The 21,031-nt window shown below is 37.6% G+C and overlaps 1 protein-coding gene across 1 annotated transcript; it reads right to left on the bottom strand.

The window, feature by feature from the left end:
* Nucleotides 1-2,451: 2,451 nt before the first annotated feature.
* Nucleotides 2,452-20,599, bottom strand: slc7a8a (solute carrier family 7 member 8a). Its single transcript, XM_053499788.1, has 11 exons — nucleotides 19,823-20,599; nucleotides 12,481-12,685; nucleotides 11,343-11,494; nucleotides 6,955-7,080; nucleotides 6,285-6,438; nucleotides 5,558-5,681; nucleotides 5,124-5,227; nucleotides 4,702-4,798; nucleotides 4,047-4,196; nucleotides 2,868-3,045; nucleotides 2,452-2,742 (listed from the first exon to the last, which is right to left on the bottom strand). The coding sequence occupies exons 1-11, from the start codon at nucleotides 19,965-19,967 to the stop codon at nucleotides 2,582-2,584; spliced, it is 1,596 nt and encodes a 531-aa protein (XP_053355763.1). The 5' UTR covers nucleotides 19,968-20,599; the 3' UTR covers nucleotides 2,452-2,581.
* Between the last annotated feature and the right edge of the window lie 432 nt (nucleotides 20,600-21,031).

The raw sequence follows: 21,031 nt of genomic DNA, 5'->3' as shown, positions 1-21,031 counted from the left end.
GTGCCTCACAAAACAAATGACTGTTTTTTTATTTGTGTACAGATTTAATTATTTTCAATACATAGCTGAAACACATACAAAATCCATAAGAAACAAGAACTATAGAAACTTCATCAGGAAGTTATATTTATGGGTGACTCCATGTTTTTCATGTTAACATTTAACAAAAACTATAAAGTTGAAACGTAACTTGACAAAGGCATTGAAAAGATCAGGTGTTGCTGATGGGGGATACAGTTATATTCTAAAGATACATCTAAACAGCACAGTCATCAAGGTAGACCAACATTTTACATTTAGGCTTTTAGAGGCCTGTCTTCAAAAGTTTGTAGATGTTAACAGCATGGAGTGCTTGTAGTGACTGAAATGTGCAAAATGTTCAGATTTCCAATTGTCACATATTACATTTAAGATTTAGGAAAGACTTAAAGCTCTTCCAATATGAGGCGTCTAGAATTCTAAATATACTTCTAAATTGAAAAAATATATATATACTTTAATCCTGATGTAAGTCTTCCTTTGAGATCTAAGATGTGTCGTGAAAGTCAGCACTAAACATTTTATTGCTTCATACAACATTTACACATTTTACTATATTTATACACACAAGGAAAACACACATTCAGGACACTTGTTTAAGTGGTAATTATTTTGCATGATAATTATTTGGGTGAAAGGATGACATGACTACATAGGCACATAGACAAAGACCCTGTGACCACAAACATCACACATCATTTTTAAACATAACAGCAGACTCTGAATCTTTCTGTCCACACTGCTGTTGCTGATGTACATCAGAATGAATGTCAAATTATTTATATATAAAAAAAATAAAAATAAATTCAGCATGTGTGTGTCATGTTATCGCTATCACCGGAATACATCTATAGTATGATGCATTAAAATCATTAGAAAAATGATTTTAGAAATGAGTTGAGCTCCAGTAAGATAACGTACTTCCGGGTACCAAAATAGACACATTATATAGGATTTGGGAAATGTGAGAATGCAATCCTACATGATACCCTGTGACACAAGTGATGTCTCATGATAGCAATTACTGTATGATCAATATAAGCACAATCCGCGGGGTATACATTCATTGTTGTTTTATTTACAGTGGCAGCACAGATACTGTAATGTGACACTATATGTGACATAAAAGATGAAGACATGGGCTGGCTTGGTCAGTCAAGGTATTGCACCCACATTAACACCTAAAATACATCTATACTCCTTCAGAGTAATATAAATAATAATTAATATAAAACGATTTATCTGACTCTGAATACGTTTAACACTCAAATACCTATTTTATACAGACTGTTTTTGTATGCTTATATATATCGTTACAAACAAAAAATATAGCACTTCCTTACTCTTGGCAGTTTCCCTTTTTTTTGGCAAAATAAACTAAAGACAAACTACTTCACATGGAAAAAGATCCTTTCTACTGACATGAAATTTCTTGTAACATATATATCGTTAATATAATTTACAACTGAACACATGCATATGGGTGTTTAGATTGTGTCTTGTACTTTGTGGTGTGTGAACAGGAAGGAAAATCAGCAGTAAAATCGTGTATGTTCTTATGAATTAAGTTAATTTTCATTAGCATGTCGGCAGTCAGCATAGAATTTCAGAGCCTTTTTGTTTTTTCGTAAACTTTTATCTTAAAAAAAATCAGAAGAATCATTGTTCACTAGTGATAAAATAGTGATAACATGGATGGCAAAACACAGGCATATTACATTATCTTGGTATTATAATATAATTAAGGCAATTAAAAGTGTTATTGTAATCACACCAGACAAAGACTGTAGTAGGAAAATTCTCTAAACCACTAAATGTGTTTTTTAAATATATATATTCCCAGAGTTATCAATTGAATTACAACAACAAAAACTAAATAAAAGCATTGACATAAAGTAATAATAGCAATAACAAAGTCAAAACATCATACAAAATAAAACAATCATGGATTATGGATAATTAGGGATTAAAAAAAATAACATTTTTGGAATTGAAACAATAAAACCTAAACTTAAAATAAAGGTTGTTAGTGTATTGGATGCAGCTGAATCTAATATGAAATGATGGGTCAAAACACAGACATGTTTACGCTAAAGATGATTTTGTAGGATATGAAAAACTAATACTGCACTAAACGGACATGCTGTGGATCTGGATGTGCCAAATATATAATTATACTGTGTGTGTGTGTTTGTGGAGGAGGAGGAGTGCTTAAGGTCAGAGGATGAGATCATAATGATTTCATCAACAAAGAGTCTGGATTCTATTCTGTATTAAAAATCAGACATTACCAAAATAGCAATGTTTTACCTACATTCAGTTTTGAAGTTTTATTTGTAAGTTTATAACTCCAGAGAAGGTAGAGATCAGTGATGGCAAAATGTCACTGGATTCTATACAGAAGTCGCAAAGGCAGATGCAGCAATCGAAAAGGCGTACTAGTGTGTGCTGTATGAGTTCACTCCCATTATATTAGGATCAGTCGAGCACCCTGCATTAGACTGTGTGTTTATACTGTATATATATGTCTACGTTCTTGTGTTCAGCAATCGGCTGCTTTTGGTGTCGTGCTGTCTTCTGCCGACAGAGGAGCAGACTCTTCCTTCATCTCTATCCCGTCTCCTCCACAGCCGTCCTCATATTTCTCTTCCTCTGCTGGATAAACGACCACACAGAACTTCTGGCCCAGGTAGGTCATCTTATCTGTGTGAAATTACAAAGAATAGCATTTAAACTGCAATATTTTGTATTACATAAACTATTACATATCCACAAATTAACTGGGACGTGGCTCAAATAAAGACAAAAACCAAGTCGATTCCACTTACCCACAAATGTGTTGAAGCACTGGGGTTTTTTGTCCCAATAGACCCCCAGAAAATAGACGGGGACCCCAGTGAGCATAATGGCCAGACCGATGCCACAGACCACAGGTTCAGAGTACAGAGAGAAGACCAGCAGGAAGGCCCAGAACAGCAGATAGATCACTGGCCACACTAGGCTGATCTAAGATCAAAATACATGCATGTTATTATTATTTGTTTTATATTATATTATATTATATTATATTATATTATATTATATTATATTATATTATATTATATTATATTATATTATATTATATTATATCATAATGCAAAGATGGCCTAATGTCACCCTAAACTGGTTAAAATTGTTTTCATATTGTGAATTCTGAATACTTGGATTTCAAGTAACACGGTGGTCACACACACACACAGACACACACACACACACACAGACCCCTCCTACTTTTGCTTTCACAGACACACAGACACACAGAAACACTGTTCTGTCGCGATTCTTTTCAAAGGTAAAGTGCAGGTTAATTTGTTTTATTTTTACCTTACAGCAGTGATTCCGTTGGTGTGTCACCCAATCGAGTATCATTAGAGAGATTTCTTTCGGGATTTATTTTTACCTCGATTTAAAGGTAAAGTGCAGGTTAATTTGTTTTATTTTTACTTAATATTTTGTGGCTGTGGAACGAATAATTTGAGTTTTTATTATTTCTTATAGGAAAATTCTATTTAGTTTACGAGTGTTTTTAAATATGAGCCCGATTTTGGAACGAATTATGCTCGTAATCCAAGGATACACTGAACCAGCAATATTGCTAAATATTTCATCAGCATGAATAGTTAGCATCAAACATTGTTGCATCATGAAATAAGAACCTATTGTTCTATGTCTCGATATGAAAATGCAGGCTGTGCCACACCGGTTTAACAGGGAGGGGTGTTTAACGCCAAGGGCTGTTTCTAATTTACACAACAACAGAGCATGCATTTCAGGATGAAAAATGCTGGCAGACTCCTTCTTACTTTTTCAAAAAACATTTAACGTTAAAAAACTTCAAGCAATATACAGTAGTATTCATTATAGAAAAAAAATATTTGGGTTACTCTATACTTTACTTTATATTATGACTTTATATATATATATATGATTTAGGTGACATTGTTTTTGTTTTTCTAAAACACACTTACTTTGATTGGTCGTGGCATGTCAGGCTGTTTGATGCGCAGGACAATCTGCCCTGCGACTGTGACACCATAGAAGAGGTAGTTAATGAAGCCTACGTAGTTGATAAGTGTGTACATGTCACTAGTGCACAGCATCAGAAGGGTCGAGATACACTGAGAAATAAAAATAAAAAAAACAGAGATAAAACAATAAGAGTTTACTGATTAACAGGAGTTACTCCTGAGATACTAGTGACTTTTTAGGAATTAGAATTCTGTGCAAAGTTCTTGAATCATGCATCGTTCCTTCATATTAAATTAAATGATGTAGATTAAATTAAAGAAATAGGAATAAATGTTTTACTGTGGCAGGCTGCAAAATGCCTAAAGATACAATTTAAAATGAGTTGTTTATGTAACAACCTCAGCAGTAACCTCATTTCCTCTCTCATCTGTTCCAACTCAGCATTTAGCATCTCCAGTATACTAATCACCAGCCTGATCATCTGTCATCATCTGCTCCTGTTTCTCACTGATTTACGCCTTAGATTAGGTTAGGTTTTTAATGCATGACTGATTTATAAAACGACTGCTGGCTGAAGATTTTGCACAGTACTGTATATATTAGTAAACTGCTGAGGAAAAGAGTCTAAAAATATTGAGTGTGTATGTGACTCACAGTAAAGAGCAGAGCAGGGATAGGTGTGCAGCGCTTCACATGGATCATAGCTAGCAGGCTGGGGAGATGGCCCTCTCTCGCACCGGCAAAGAACAACCTGATAGAAAATGTTGCAGGACAAGTTCAAGAAATAGAGTTTAACAGCAGACATCAGACACTAAGTGAGAAAAGAGAATGACAATCGAAAAAGACGAACAAAGACCAGGGGAAACGAACAGACATCCTTCTATACAATGAGCCAGAGGACATATCTGCACTGATAGGTCAGTGTTTGGGAGACAAACTGACACTGACACTATGTAGAATGGCAATATATGAATAAACATAACATGAAACAAGGAAGACAATGAGCCCAGTGTGTTTACATGTAATCACAAAGCATATGAGACTGAATGGGTGGATAAATGGATGGCAAGACTGACCGAGAGGAGGTGAAGAGGGAGCCGTTGACCCCCCCAAAGGTGGACAGAGCCACCGAGATGGGCATGATCCATGACATCACTCCCAACAGCTTCTCACCAAACGTCTGGGAGAGAGCAAAAGAGTGATGAATGAGAGCTTGAGCCAGGGAGAAACAGGACAGAGAAATAGTGGAGGGGAGGGCCTGGAAAAATCTGAATAATCCAAGCAGTACTTTTTGTCGACCTGTATTTGCAAATAATATCGTTTCTCATACTGGAGTGTGGCATAAGTATCAATTGGAAGAACATGTGAGAACAATTGATACTTAGATATGTCGTATAATACTAAACAAAACACAATTCATCAACATTGAGGATTGATTCGATAAAATCCAAACTAATTGGATAAGCCAATATTCTGTACAGCTCTGTGACTCAGGGGAAAGAGAACTCACCACAGCAACAGCATTGGAGGCCAGCAGCTCCTGTGGGCTCATTGCAGTGACATAGGCAATGTTAGCAAACACATACACAAAAGTCACCAGAGGGATGGAGATGAAGATTGCACGAGGCAGGTTCCTGTACAGAGGAAGATGAAAAATTGAAGTAAAGTACGATTTAAAATAAAGTTCTCTTGTATGCCATTTTTCCTTGTCAGTCTGTTCAGTTCAATTTCAGTTAATGTATTCCTTTTATTTCTAACAAATCATTTATACTGTTTTAAAAAGAAAAAAGGGTATTGATGGCAAATGTAAGTAAACCAAACCCCAAAGGACTACTAATGGCTCTTAAAGTGTTAACATTGTCATCTATTACAAACTACTAAAAGGCACTGTTTTATAAGTATTCTCCCCCTTGAACTTTTCCACATGGAGTCTATCTGTCACATGATCTCAATATAAAGGCACTGGTCCTGGAAGGCCCAGGAATTTGTTAGAGAGTATATCTAAACAAATAGTGTCAGGAGGAACAAAGAGCTATCGAAACAAATAAATAAAATTTAAAAAGAATCTAAAAATCATTGACTTGGTAATGTGGGCAAGATGTCAAAGTGCACTACAGTATTTAAATCCAGGTCATGGGGAAGCTGGACAATTAGTTTTGCTGTTATGCCCTATGATGATTAGATATTACAGACATAACATTTTGTTAGCCAGCATCTGTCTAAGATTGTACACTTACACATAGGGATCCACCAGTTCCTCAGTCACATAATTAAGGAAGTTCCAGCCTCCGTAAGCAAAAGAGCCTTGAAGAAACGCTAGAGCTATGAGACCGACATCGTAGTCCTGAAATGGCTCGAAGGCATTGACAGGCTCCAGCCAATAATAGTCACCTGAACAGAGAGACAAAAAAAATATATAATCAGGAACCTAAATTTCCTTTCTTTCAGCATTGACATGGTCTTTCTCTGTCCCATGCTATCTCAGTTCATCTACTCAAACTTAATCCATCCTTAGACATGAGTGAGCAACTTGAAAGCCAGACATTCACAAGTGACAGTATTAAAAAGTCTATTCCAAACAGACGGCATTCCTGCTTAATATAGCTGTCCCTGCAGTCATATTAGAACAGTCTGTAGAATGCACCCTGAGATAACACCCATCTCTGCACCGTAATCCTGTCTAACCCCCAACAATGCTTTGACTGAGAAAACAAGATTATCACAGTTTTGCTTGTGTAGTGATTTTGAACTTGATGACATCTTTTCATATTACAAAGACAAGATGTAACTTTGTGTGATCAGTGGTTTAGAGAAACAGAAAAGCAGTAACACAAAATCTCCTACACTCGCACATGGACAACCTCTCACACCAATACATAGAGACACATTTAGGCAGATGGCTCTTACCCTTGCAGATCTGCACAATGCCCATGATGATGATGAGGATGAGGGCCAGCAGTTTCCCAGCCGTGAACACATCCTGTACTCGTGTGGCCCAACGCACACTCGAGCAGTTCACCCAAGTCAGAAGCACTAAGACAGGCAGAGATCGTAAGGGAGATGTCAAAATACTGAACACACGATCTATGCAATTTGAATAGAAAAGAAGGAGGATATAATCATAAGTATGAAAGATATGAGTCTTCAGGACAGAGCAGCATTTTTGTGATATTAACTTTGAGAAAGAAATAACACAGGCTAATGAGAAAATGTCTGTCTATAACGACTACAGCAGATAACAGGAACTGTCTTGTTTTATGGACATTAAACATATTAAATGTAAGAATTGACTGAGGCTTTAAACCCCAGGACTGGTATTTATAAAACTATTTAAGTTATGCATGCTGATCTGGGATCAGACAGTACTCAGGAGGACATAAACACTCTGTGATTATAAACATTGGCCTTGGTTTTATCAGACTATGTGAATGTAAAACTAAATAAAATGAATGTAGGATCTGTAATTCAATATTCTGGTTCTGAATGATGTTTTCTAGCTGCATAGTTTTGCTTGTGTCATATAAAATACGAGTCAGTTAGAGCAATACGTGCAAAGATCTAACATTCACACACATGACTTGATGCCTGTAGCGGCTAAAGTACACTTTCAGGTCATAAACTAAAATGTTGCACCACTCCCTTTTTCTAGCTTGGAGAAGCCTTGGTAACCTTCAAACCCTGGACCACATGATGATTATAGTTTCAGTCAAACATGTGGACATACAATGTACTGTAGGAATACCTTAATCCCACCTTTCACGTGCATGAAGTGCTTAATGAAGAAACCATAAATGTCTTTGCTTTATTCATATCAGTTCTGTGTGCCTCAGGTCTCACTATGACGCCATGACACTGGATTTAGGAATACAGTGTTCCAAATCAGTCAACAGTGATCGGAGGAAAAAAAACCAGAGCCCTAAACATCCTGATAACTGGAACCAAACATAAAATACTCTCACGGTCCTCTCAGAAACGAACACTGCAACTTCATTATCCGCGTTTTTTTTTTTTTTCAACATCAGCCAGCCATGTTCACAGAGGTTAAAGACATAAACAGCAAAGTGATACCTCAGTGGGGTAAACGTGTATCCAGTTCCATGTAAGCAGAAGCAGTGGCTTTATCTTTTTTAATGACTCCGTCGGTACAAACAACTTTTCATGATATCTGACATCTACACCAGTAAACAGCTAAAAAAAGAAGTTGTACTCGATGATACTACATCTCTTAACATCAACTAATCAAGTGCAGACTTTTATTATTATTATTATTATTATTATTATAAAAACTACAGACTTTCCTGAACTGAAGTATGTTTATTTTTCATGTATTTCAACCGGCAAAAGAACTGTGTCATGTTGACAAAATATGAATTATAAAAATCGACTAGAATATGATTTTTTAAAGCAGAGACATCAAAGTACAGTGCAAAAAAACGACCACTCCTCAAGAGTACATTAAAAACACAGTCTGGCTTTTGGAGCATAATATGAAGAAATGAGGGGTGGCCCAAGACTTTTGCACAGTACTGTATTTTATAGATAGACATAATGTTTTATGTCACATCAAACATATTATTAATGTATTTCCAATGCAGGTGAATACACCAGGCAGCACTTAAAAGACAAACTCTCCTGAACATAAAAATTTCAGATAAAAGAATAAGGTTCAGTGTAATGTGCAGAAAGTTGTAAAATGAAAAATGAAGATATATGTGCATAAAACCATGCTTTAAACTGTAAACAGATTTAAATTGAAAAATTATTCAAAGCTATTAAAAATGACTACTACATCCCCATTATAACTATAACCTTTTCAGACTTGATGCAGAAATAGCTGCAAACTCAGAGAATTCTTTGCACTAACAAATAAACCACTCATTTTGCCCAAAGCCAAACTGTTTTATTCAGCAGCTCGCTTTAAAATGTTAGTGTCTCATGAAAGTGGGATTAGGTAGAAAAGCACAATGCTAGGAATCTCCTGAAATAGCGTGTTCTTTGTAACTCTTCCTTCCTTTATACTTACTGGACCAAACCAACAACAGAAAACAACGAAAAGCCCTTCCTTCAGCCTCTTTTCTAATCAACCTGTAAATCTAGCACAGGAGTCCCGGGGGCATTCCTTCTTTCTGAGAAACACAAGACAAAAAAAGAGGTTCTGGAACAGCCCCTTCTCCTCCTGTAGATCCTCTTACAGCAGCAGTAGCAGGTACAACCAGGCTAGTGTCTCTTCTCCACACAGACAGCACTCGTTAATAGCACGTCGGAAATGGAGTCCATCTGCTCTTACCTGGTCCTGTTTAAAATGTATATGCATATGTATTTCAGAGTCTGTTTCTCTGTCTCACTATCTTTCCTAGCTCTGTGATCTGCACACATCCTGTAATATCCTGTGATATACTGTAAGAGTGTGGATTTTAAAATGAGTCCAGGTTTACAAATTTCCTCAAAACTTTTTTTATCTGTCCTCTATCCTTCCTTCTGCTACACTCCTATCTATTTCTATTTCCTATCTCTCTATTTCTACCTCATTGATAATTATCTCATTGGGTTATTTCTTTTTTATCTGTGTTGATGTTTTAAGCTATGGCTGAAAACCTCTCTAAACTGAACACTTGATTTTCTACAATTCGTGTATAGCTCATTTCTTCATTTCCTCATTTCTTCACAATAAAATATTAAATTAAATAAAAGAAAAGAGAACAAATGTGTTTTGAGACAGGCTGCAGAGTAAATAAAGATACAATTTTAAAATTGAATCACGTAAACACCTCAGCAGCATCCTCATCTCCCCTCTCATCTGTTCCAACCACTGAATGCACAGATCTGATGTTGGACCTGGGTCACTTTTAAATGTGGTCCTAGATTGAATACATATATGATTCTGCCATGTGACTTGAATGAGAACTGTCAGATCAGAATTCATGTGACTATTTGCCCCTTGCATACGTTGGGGATTTCATAGCATTGCTAGCAATATCTGTTAAAAATATCTGTCAAAAATCTGTTAGCAACTTTCTGCTAAAGTTGGCTTTCTTCCTTCTCACTTCTGGACCTCAATAAATACAGCTAACTTCCAAGCATATTTTCTATAAAATTGTATCTATTTTTGGAAAGTAATGAGTGATTGCACAAACTTAGAACATGTTTTAACCCAGATGGTGCAAGCAAAGACATATCGATGTGTGCACGTGTGCCATTTCAGAGGACAGATGCATCCAGATTAGATTCAGTTAAGTCACTTTTGATCTGACCAAAAAATCAGTTAAACAATGTGGCTTGTAATGTGACCATATTCTTTGACTGATGTAAATTTTAGGTAAACTAACTGTTCATTGGCAAGCCTTAAATATGTACTGAATTGCAGGAATTACAAATAGTGGTTCTGCACTACACACATTGTCATGGGCAAACAAATAAGATGAAAATGTATTGGACCTGGTTTTACTTGCTGTGTGAATGTTGCTAAATTAGAAACGTAACATGTTTATGCAATTCTCCGAGCTAGACTGTTTGCCTCTGGTAAGATCGGTAACAAGATTACAATGAACTGCATCATGACTCATCACTCATATTCTAAGATCCTCTCATGAGCACAGCATTGATCCAGTAGCAGTTCTGATCCGGTGATCGTTTTCTGTCTTTACGTCACTGCAGTAAAATTTAGATCCATTTCTGGATCAGCTCTAAAGTGCTCATATTGTGTTAGTCCAGCCCCCATGATTGTCGTCATGAACAGGCAAGTTGTTATGGCAACCACTTTATGAGAAAAGGCTGCTTACGCACTATGTCTGAATACCTTCTGGTATGAATAAGAGGCATAAAACAGCAAGAAAATTACAAACAGATGAGAAAACAATGTATTTACATAAGCTGTTGTTTATCTTTAGATGAGTTGGTGAAGGTTAATGGGAAATGTTCTTTAAATGTTGTTTACATCTGCTAAAACATACCCAGGTAGAGATGTACAAAGCTTTAACATCACTTTTAAACATGATGTCTATAAATAACTAAAGAATTATTTCCGATAATTAATGTCTATGTTCTTTGTATTGAGACATTCAAATACAGATAATTGTTTTAAATGCTCTGATGAACCTCTATTATTTTTAAGAGAATGCCCTGAGCTTGACATAACGTGAGTATCATAATGTGCACTAGACCTCTGCTTACGTTTTTGTTTGTGGCCTCGCTACACTACAGTGTTTCCCTTTCTCTAGCACTTATTTCCTGCCTTTCTCCCTCTCACTTTCTTTATTCTCCCTCTTCCCTCCCCCATGTCGTACTGCAGGACTTACAGAGACAAATGGCTGCGAGCAGGCGGAGGCCGTTCTCTGGTGGAAAGCAGGTGGGGAAGAGCGGTTGCAGAACATAGTTGGAAAAGGTTAGAGCGATGACTGCTTGGTTGGTGGGGTAGATCACCAAAACAGCTATCCATAATCTAAGGAACCTGAAATACCCCGAAACATAGAACACACAAACATGATTAAACAGTCACATAGTCTGAACATAGACTTATGCATGTCAAATGTCTATAACCTTTACATGTACCATTAACAATAAAATCACTATTACACACTCCATAGAAGCCACTGCCAATCATTTTTAATAAATGTGTAAATTAGAAGCCCATTCTCACACAGGGTAACACGATGTGAGCACAGCCCTCAAAAGCCTTAATTATTCTAACTGCTATGTGAATAATGCATAAGCCTGTCTAAAGCCTTGCATTACATTAGGAAATTACTGCTCTGTGTACTAAATCACCTTAATCAAGGTGAAGGTTAAGATTTTTGATAAACTGGTGATAAAAAGCAATGGTTCTCATTGAAAAGGAAGGTTGCTTGTTCAAGGAAGGGCCAATAGGAGGTCAGGTGGCATAGGTTTTTATCCATGTGGATGGAACAGAAACACTTTTTCCATTTGCTTTCCAGTTTTCCGTCTGGTGTAAGAAAAGATCATGAGATCAAAGATCAAGGGTTCTGCTCTGATAACCTTGTCAACGTAATGCTTGCAATTCATTATGGCATGAAATTGAGAATAACAAAATCTAAAAGGCATTAGGGAATGCTCAGAGAATATTTAACAGGACAATTGGCTTAATGACCATCATTAAGACTAAGAATCACTTGAATTTAGTAGAATGTTCTTTGTTATCAGTGAAAACTGTCAGTGAAGATTTTAGCATGTACTATTTCTGCAACTACTACTACTACTACTACTACTACTACAACAACTAATAATAATAATAAGAATAATAATGTCATTTTATGTATTTTTGTGGAACTTTTCTACCACTCAGGAAAGGCTTATTTTTGCTTAAAACCAAATAAAATTTTAATAACTAAGAGTAGGTAACATTTCTGGTGTTAAAAGGTGAAACATATGAGCAGTCATTTAAAATATTATGGAGGGATATTCCCAAACTATTCTCACCCTGCTAGTCCACCGAAGATGTCCTTCACATAAGAATAGTCGCCACCAGACTTAGGGATGGTGACCCCCAGCTCAGCATAACAGAGAGCTCCGATGGCAGTGATGACACCCGTAATGATCCAGACAATGAGCGCTAGACCAACGGAGCTGGCATTCTCCAGCACGCCTTTAGGGCTGACGAAGATCCCTGAGCCAATGATGTTACCTGAGACATACAAACCATTGAACAGAATGATTATCATCAAATAGTTAAATTAACAGCTGTCCAGATTGTGTGATTTACTAGAACACTAGATCAAGACACATTTAAATGCTTCACTGCATAAAAGTATCAGTTACAGTATTTTACAAGAGGCAATCATTGATCAAATTTGATGTTTCGAGCAAAGGTTTGTAAGCTTGGTGTCTGTATGGCTGACAGGAAAGCATTTCAATTTTCAGATAAGGGTGTTTTGGCCAAAGGTCATAAAATGACAATGCATCCTCAGCAATTCTAACCAAACAAGTCCTGAAGAGACAAACAAGGCAGAAGAGGCTAAAATAAGGATGGATGTATAAATAGATAGATAGATAGATAGATAGATAGATAGATAGATAGATAGTAGCTAGACCGTGGATCTGGAAATGAAGGTGTTAGGAAATAAAAGCAAAAACCCAGCACATAGGGAGGAGTGATTAATGTCAGTAGGCATGGCAGAGACAAATGGGATGCTATAAAGAAACCAGCAAAGCAGAAAAATTCATCGACCCAGCTGTGTGAATCAGAGGAAAATGAGGATGTCAGGATAGAGGGAGAAAAAAAAAACCACAAGGCCAGCGGACAGAGAGAGTAATTTGCTGAGTCAGTATCAAAGACAGGAGACGGACTGGGGTTAACGGGTGCAGCGTGTGTATGTATGTGTGGGTGTTTTATATAAGACACACCTGATTCAGAGTATTCTGATTGACTCCAACATCGCATGAATGTGTTATTACATGCGTGCCTGCACACGTGTGTTTTAAACCAAACAATGCTTCATTCTCAGAAGATTGTTCATGCTTACTGGGACGACTCTTCAGGAACACAGGGAAAAGAAAATAACCATGTAGTCCACATGAAAATTCCATGTGACCCCCCGATAAGAATGATGTGACCTTATTATAGGACATCTTTACATCCCTTTTGATGGTCAGCATCTCTAACCGGGCTCCTACTTTCAAGTATTATGAGATAAACCATAACATGGAAAAATAAAGTGTTTCATATGGTCAGATATGACAAACAAGAGCCAGCTGGATAAAAACTCCAAAACAGTCCTCAAGCTCAAGGCTTAAATGGATAAGTAGGCCAAAGTTCACACATAAACTGAGTCACATTATTTATGCCTGATGAGGACAAATAGGAGAAAAGTTATTTCGTGGTTATTAGTAATCATTATTGGGGTGGGGTGGGGGCGGGTAGTGTATCAATATACAGTATATACGACTGACTGATCCACATGCACAATGGCACAGAAAGGCAATTTTAAGCGAAGCATATCAGATCACTGGCTTTATTTAATTACTCTCTTGTAATTACCTACTTAAAAGTTGAGCATGCCTAACACCAGCCGACTACAGGTTACATAACTCTGGCCTGGCATGCCCCCTTGCTTGTGCAAGACCTGGGCAGTAACTTCAGTAATCTAGATCCAACTACCTCGAATTGCAACTTCAGAAACACAGCAGTCTGGTATTAATTGACTCAAGCACACCTGACCCATGGACCGGTCGAAACCAGTTTTGCTCAGCAGCACTTTTGGAGAGTGTTACGCAGCTCACGTGCAGTTCCAACACGAAAGGATCCTTCGTGCAGTGCTGACTCCAGTGGAACAGCCAAGAACAGGGGCTTCCTGTGTACATGCTACTTCCCCTCACTTCCTCTTTCTGTGTGTGCATTTGCTAAAGAAGAGATGGTCATGTGACATGAGTCTGTGTTTACATGGACTGTAAATTTCACTAAAACACAGAATAGTAGTGCAATCAGAATAAAACGAACTCCACCATGTAAACACCACAGTTAGGACATTCTGACATGATCCTTGTTCTGATCTGGTCAATATGAAAATGTTAGCTATACAAAATATGGCTAATACAGTTCATCCAATCATTTCTGTATTGCTAGAGTAAGTATGTTTGATGTCTGCCCCAGTCACGCTCTTGATGAGCTGTACATTTCCTCTTGCACTCTCCTACTGTTTATAAAGTGCAGGAGCAGCACTATGTGCTCCTGACTTTGCTTCATAATTAGGAAGAAGAGCAGAAATGCAATTACTTAAAAAACGTCTACTTCTTCTTCTTCTGTTAAATTTCCAACACTTCCTGGTGGGTATTCCCACCTTGTGCATGTCAAAAAGTTGTATTGCAATGCTTGTTGAATCATTTTGGGTCAGAATCTATGTTGGAATCTCTAATCACCACGATCTAATTGGAGTAAAAGAAATATTGTCTATGCATCAACAGCTACTGTCAAACAATAGTAAAATAAAGGCAGATTCATAAATTAAACCTAGATTTATGTTGCAGTTCTTTTTAAAAGCTGGATTTGATCCTTTTAGTTTAAACTGGTTTTAATCGGGTCATATTATTTTATTGGGTCCTAGACCTTGATCACTCTTACTAGGTATTACAACCACACAACCCACGTGTCATATATTTCACACATTTCTACCTTTGGACTATAAGCTTAATTCCTGTTAAGTGCAAATAGCTGCTTTTATCTGGAATCTCATTAGGATCTAGGAGTTGACAGTTAACGAGCACAGTGGAGTGATTTATTTAACCTGAATAGATTGTTTTAATCCTCTTGTACTACAATGATTTTATCTGCTCATTCAGACATAAAGCCGACATCTTCCAATGCTGCATGTCCTAAAGGGTCGAAAGATACTAGTTTTAGCATCACACATTTTAATTCCCGCCATTCAGCCACTTACAGTTAATGTTTAATATTGTTAAGCACCCACAAAACATGTTACTTCCTCTTAACACTTATGCCCTATCATCTATAAACAGTCAGTCGCTTTCTCTCGCTTTGAAAGTTAATGAAACAAAATTGCGGCTTGTCTTGTAATAAAGAACCTAGAAAGCAAAAAATGTTAAACATGTTAGAAAAGTAAATTACTATTAAAAGCACTGACCCTAGAGACTACTCTAATAAAGATTAAATCATCATCTCATAGAAAACCTCACCATTTGTCAATGATCAAACATTTTTCTTTGTTTGTCCATGTGTTATCAGCTTATATCAGCATTGTAAGAACTAACAAACAAAAAAACATCTCAATTTTTTATATTTTAATTTCCTAAATCTCATAATGTATTGCTTTTTATGAGTCGCCCAAATAAGCAAGCTGCCACTTATCTCCTCCAACCCCCTGTATTGATTCTCCTCTGGTGCACTATTGATCTGGCTATGTTTCTGTGTCCTGCTAGCGGGAACCACTAAGAGAACAAGCAGGGCTGAGAGTAATCTCCAGCACTGGGGTGGTTTATCCGTCAGTCTGTTTAATCACCAGCCATGAAGCACACCCATTTAGCAACAGTGCACAATGAGAGGATTATTTTAGTGTCATCATCAGAGTGTGTTTATCTGTGTGGTCCAGCACTAGTACAAGACAGAGGTCACATTGATTCATGGGACACAGGAAGTTAACTAAGGCCTCCACATTGTCCACAGCATCCACATCATTGCTCTGCCTCTGCAGAAACAATAAATGAATATTAAGATCTCAGGATGCCCACACCCGAGCTTTTGTTAGATGAAGCTGTGCTAATCGTCTTACATTGTTGTCAGAAATGGGCTATGTTGTCAGACGTAGTGCTGGATTAGCATATCTGTTAAAGTGATGGCTTTCTGCAATTCAGATATAGAACATGTTCACATTAAAATGTCCCTTATGGCTTTAAACCCACGACTACGATGGAAAAAGCCACACTAAATACATGACAAATTCCGCCTTCTGCATTATAATTGGTTGCAAAAATCTGATTTTATCTAGAGTATACTTGGTTAGATATTTACAAGCATGAATCATAGTCAGACCTACTAATGTCTTCTTTAGCACAGTTTAGCTAGCACTGTGTCATGAATATTTATTCATTATTAAATCTCTGTCCACATGTGTCAGTCTGAAACAGTCTAATTGTCAGTTGTACATCAGTATGACATAATCTTGTGTCTGCCTGTCTGTTAATGTGATGGCATGCACTTCAGACTTGCGCCACGTTGAAAGTGGTCCATAAATCTTACTAGAGCTGAAAAGTGACCACGGCGCTCATTTAGACATGAAGCCGACATGTTCCAGTACTGCATGTCTTAAAGGAGTGATATATACTATAGCTTCAGCATCAGACATTTGAATTCTCACCATTCAGCCAATATCAACCTTGAACTTGTTTATTACTGCACTTTAAGGGCACAGCTAGTGAGGTAAACATGACAAGAAGCAACTTACTAAGTAAAGACATGGACCTGAAACTAAAGCTTGTACTTGCACCACCCAGTTATTCAATACAGCTTTAAACATTTGCTATGACCCTGAGGTAAAAAATAGTGCATGGCAGCAGTTCAGCAGCAAGAATCTTTTTGTTGTTGTTGTCTTAAATTAAAACTTTCCAAAGCTTGAAAAAAACTACCTGTAGAGTTAACTATATATGGTGGAGGATGGTTAAACATAATTTAATAATAATAATTCCAGTAATCAGAATGTAATGACATGAAGAATAAATCTAAAAGACATAAAAGAAAAAGAAAAAAAGGGGAAAAATAGAAAAATTGCTTATACTCACATAGACACATATAACACATAGACTATAAACACAAATGTTCATATTTACTACCCTGCAATTGCGTTTTTAATAATACTCTTAACAATACTGTATACTGAATGACACTGTATACTTCTTTTTCTACTAAACTGGTTTTCGTTGTTTATTGATTTAGAAATATTTGGAAAAGCAGGGTGTCTCCAAAATAAAATATTTCCGATAGTCCAAAGCCTGCTGTGATTCATATATACAACTCTTTGAACATTCTTTTGAAAGAATTTCATACACAAACATTAAATATCCTGTTAACAACTATTTTAATCATGTTAGCATTATGCGCTAACAATAGATTCCAAGCTTGTCTACTACAATGGATGATTTAAAAAAGAGCAGGTCTTCAGCAAACTGAAAACAGACATCCTTTTTCAGGTTCTTAAACAAGCAGCTTTTACTTCCGCTTCCAAACCACACCACTGTACAGAATTACAAAAGACATCATGACTGCGTGACTTCCCTTTCTTATTTCGAATTTCAAGACAAACGATGACATCAAACAATTTTTAACCGTTTTAAAGGTTTGTAACTTGCTATCAATACTATCACACTTTTAATATTGTCATGATTAAACTTTTATTCTGGCACCAGCCAGGAGCTAACCTCCATAACCCCGCTCTCAATACCCAGCAGGCAGATACTGGACATAGATACTTGGTGCTTGGATGCATTCCAATTAGGCCAGCGTTAAATCCATAAGCACCCCAAACCTGTTCCAGCCTAATCAGCTTCAAGTATAACTGATGTGAACAATGTGTAAGATTAAAGACTACCAAGGCTTCAGTCAGCCTGATTGCATCATGATGATTAACCACCTCACACCTTCGCTTTTACAGCATTTAAAAGAGCAAGAACACTGAGATCTCAACCTTGAACTCAAAACACCCTTTAGCTTGTTTTTTTTTATGTATGCTGTGTCTTTTCCTAAGAGCTATAATATTTAACCCAGCTGGAGGAAAGCTGATTGTCTAATATATAATTATTGTATGGATTAAACGGATTAGAGCACTTTTTTCTGATACTTTTTGAAAAAATCAGTGAACCATGCATAGAACAAATGCTTGCCATAGATCCAAAATGACAGTCAGCTTTTAATAATATTCACATGATTATGATTAGCATTAGAATAAGTGACAATTCAAATGGATCCTAAAAGGAAAGAATACCTTCACTAAGTTTTTTTTCCTAATGTATTTTGTGGTGTGTTCAGTGTTCCTGAAGGTAATTTTTAAGCTGATCCCAAGAATTTTTGTGCTTAGCTAATCACACTACAGGAACATTGCTAATGCACTAAGACTAGTATTTAAAAGGAGAAAACAAATAGCTAGAACATAATACATAACCGGCCAACTTGGGTGCAGAATTGTTTTCTTTACAAAGAAATAAAAGGTTAGCTCGCACTGAAACCACTATTCATGTGTAGCTGAATAGTAATGTGAGTAATGTAGGAAACCGTTAGGCCAGTTGGATGCCATTGCCATTAAAGATTACATCTTATTATGGTGAATTTTACCTCCAACCCACTGTTAATTAGATAAGCACTGTTATTTACCGGGTCAATAAATTAAGCCAATACTATGGCTAAATCTGTAACTGAAAGGCAACCTATGGACTCTGAGGATGTTTTTGGTTCATTCAGAATTCAAGTCATGTTACTTCCTGTTATCTCTTCCTGCACTCACTAGAAGCTGATTTCCCCTACACAATTTCTAAACGTATGCATTATTAGGTACCATTGCATTATCTGCTTCCACTAACATGCTTGTGTGACTAGTGACGCGTTCCTCTCTCTCTCTCTCTAGAGAGAGTCGGTGAGCAGGCCCAGACTATCCAGTTACCATAGAAACATTATGGACATGCTCCTGTTCAAGGTCACAGCTCCTCCTCTGAACTCTCACCTGGCTCGTGACTCCCGATGCGAAGAACATGAGAGCAAAAAATATGAACATGAGACGTTATGCTGCATGCAAAAAAAAAAGGGGAAAGAAAAGGATATGTGGTTTGTTGACACGTGTGTTGCTTCCGTGTTTAGAGTATCTCAATGTCAAGCAGTGTGCAGCAACCTGGCTGTTTTTCTTCTTTGATTCCGCGCTGCAGGGTTTCACAGTGATGTGCAGGTAAGGCGTTGTAACGAAGAAGCTATCAGATAAAGACCTTTCACCCTCCCGGTCTTAAAATGGACCTTAGACTTTAGTACTAAGATACCACTACCACTGGTATTTGGACTCTCACCTGTCTGTTGAATAAATAGACAGAAATAGTTTCTGAATGAGATCTCAGGAGTGCCCAAGAACCAATAATGAGAGCACTGAGTAACCCTGATCAACACAATCTAGTGGAGCAGTGATTGGAGCAGTGATTGGACCTGCAGCACCTGATCCAGCATGGACACATTCCACCAAAAAAAAAAAAAAAAAAGGCTATGTGCTTGTATACTGATCTACATCATACATCATACACTTAAAGCATAATAAAGGGAAAGAGATGTGTGATAACTCACCCACAATAATCCCGCATGCGCTCACGAGCCCGATCTCCTTCTTCAGGGCGACGGAGGTTTCTCCTTCTTTCTGCCCGGCTTGTGGCGCTTCATCGCCGCCGCCTGAAGCCGCGCTCGCTCGGTGTCTCGGGCCGTCAGTCGTCATGTCCACTCGCTCTGTCCAGGACACTCGTGAGTGCGAGGTGTCGTCTCGATGAGACTGAGGACAGTTTTGTCTCGGGGAGGGACGGACAGCGGGGTTTTTATCTCTAGTGCTTAAATAAATAGGACAGGGTTTGATAAAGAGATCCTCAGCATCCCCTGCGTCTGTCCCTCAACAGCAGTGTGACAATGTGAACATGTCAGTCCAGCTCACACAGTTAATAATATTATTAGTAGTAATAGTAGTATTAAAACCGAGTCAGTTTAAAAATAAACTCTAACAACATATCCCAATAGGAATGAAAGCATCAGTTCAGCGGAGCGTCTCAGAGCAGAGAGAGATCTCTCTATATTTCACCCCCAGTTTACCCTGAGACTCCACTAAAATCAAACAGCGTATCAGATAAAACACAGTGAGTCCCACCGCCGCATTAAACCCGCACTGAGACACTGAGACTCCTCTCTCGTCCTGCACTCCGGCGCTTCCTTGTTCTCAGGTGCGGAATCCGAAGCGCATCCTCCCGCCTGGCAGAGGGAACTCTCTCACTCTCTCACCATGCAGTACAACACGATGACGAGGAGGACGAGGATGATGATGATGAAGATGATGATGGTGGTGGTGGTGGTGTATGCAAGTGTGTGAGCCTTTAAAACCCTTAAAGCTGTGACGTTATAACCGCTTAGCCAACCTGAAACTGACGACAGCCTACAGTGGCCCCTCCTCTTTAATCATAATACCACACACACACACACACACACAAATCCAGTTCCTCTGTCTAGTGCCCCAATGATGCTTTACTTGATGCACACAATGTCCTCATTAAGATCCCCTGTATTCTTGTATTCTGTAACGAACTGCAGAGATGTTGTGAAATGATGTTTGCATGCCCTTAGTGCAGCTCAAATAGGCCACATGTGTATTCTTTCACCGTACTGTACATCTATCTATATGAGCTTTTTCACCTGAAAAAAAAAGCCTAACATTCATGGCATTTGTGAAATCGGGTATTTTGCTGATAGGTTGCCTGTGTGCAGTAAATCACTTACTCATTCACTCACTCATCGACT

The sequence above is a fragment of the Clarias gariepinus genome, chromosome 1 (assembly GCF_024256425.1).
Source record: "Clarias gariepinus isolate MV-2021 ecotype Netherlands chromosome 1, CGAR_prim_01v2, whole genome shotgun sequence".
Lineage (NCBI taxonomy): Eukaryota > Metazoa > Chordata > Actinopteri > Siluriformes > Clariidae > Clarias > Clarias gariepinus.
The sequence above is the reverse complement of the archived record's forward strand: the minus strand, read 5'-3'. Positions and strand labels throughout refer to the sequence as shown.

What these genes read in the sequence shown, in the direction of transcription:
- slc7a8a (XM_053499788.1), bottom strand. Translation starts at nt 19,967, where the DNA reads ATGACGACTGACGGCCCGAGACACCGAGCGAGCGCGGCTTCAGGCGGC. An exon ending in CCTCCAATGCTGTTGCTGTG is followed by an intron (nt 5,228 to 5,557) that starts GTGAGTTCTCTT and finishes GCTCTCTCCCAG; the next exon opens with ACGTTTGGTGAGAAGCTGTT. An exon ending in ACATGCCACGACCAATCAAA is followed by an intron (nt 3,046 to 4,046) that starts GTAAGTGTGTTT and finishes TTTTGATCTTAG; the next exon opens with ATCAGCCTAGTGTGGCCAGT.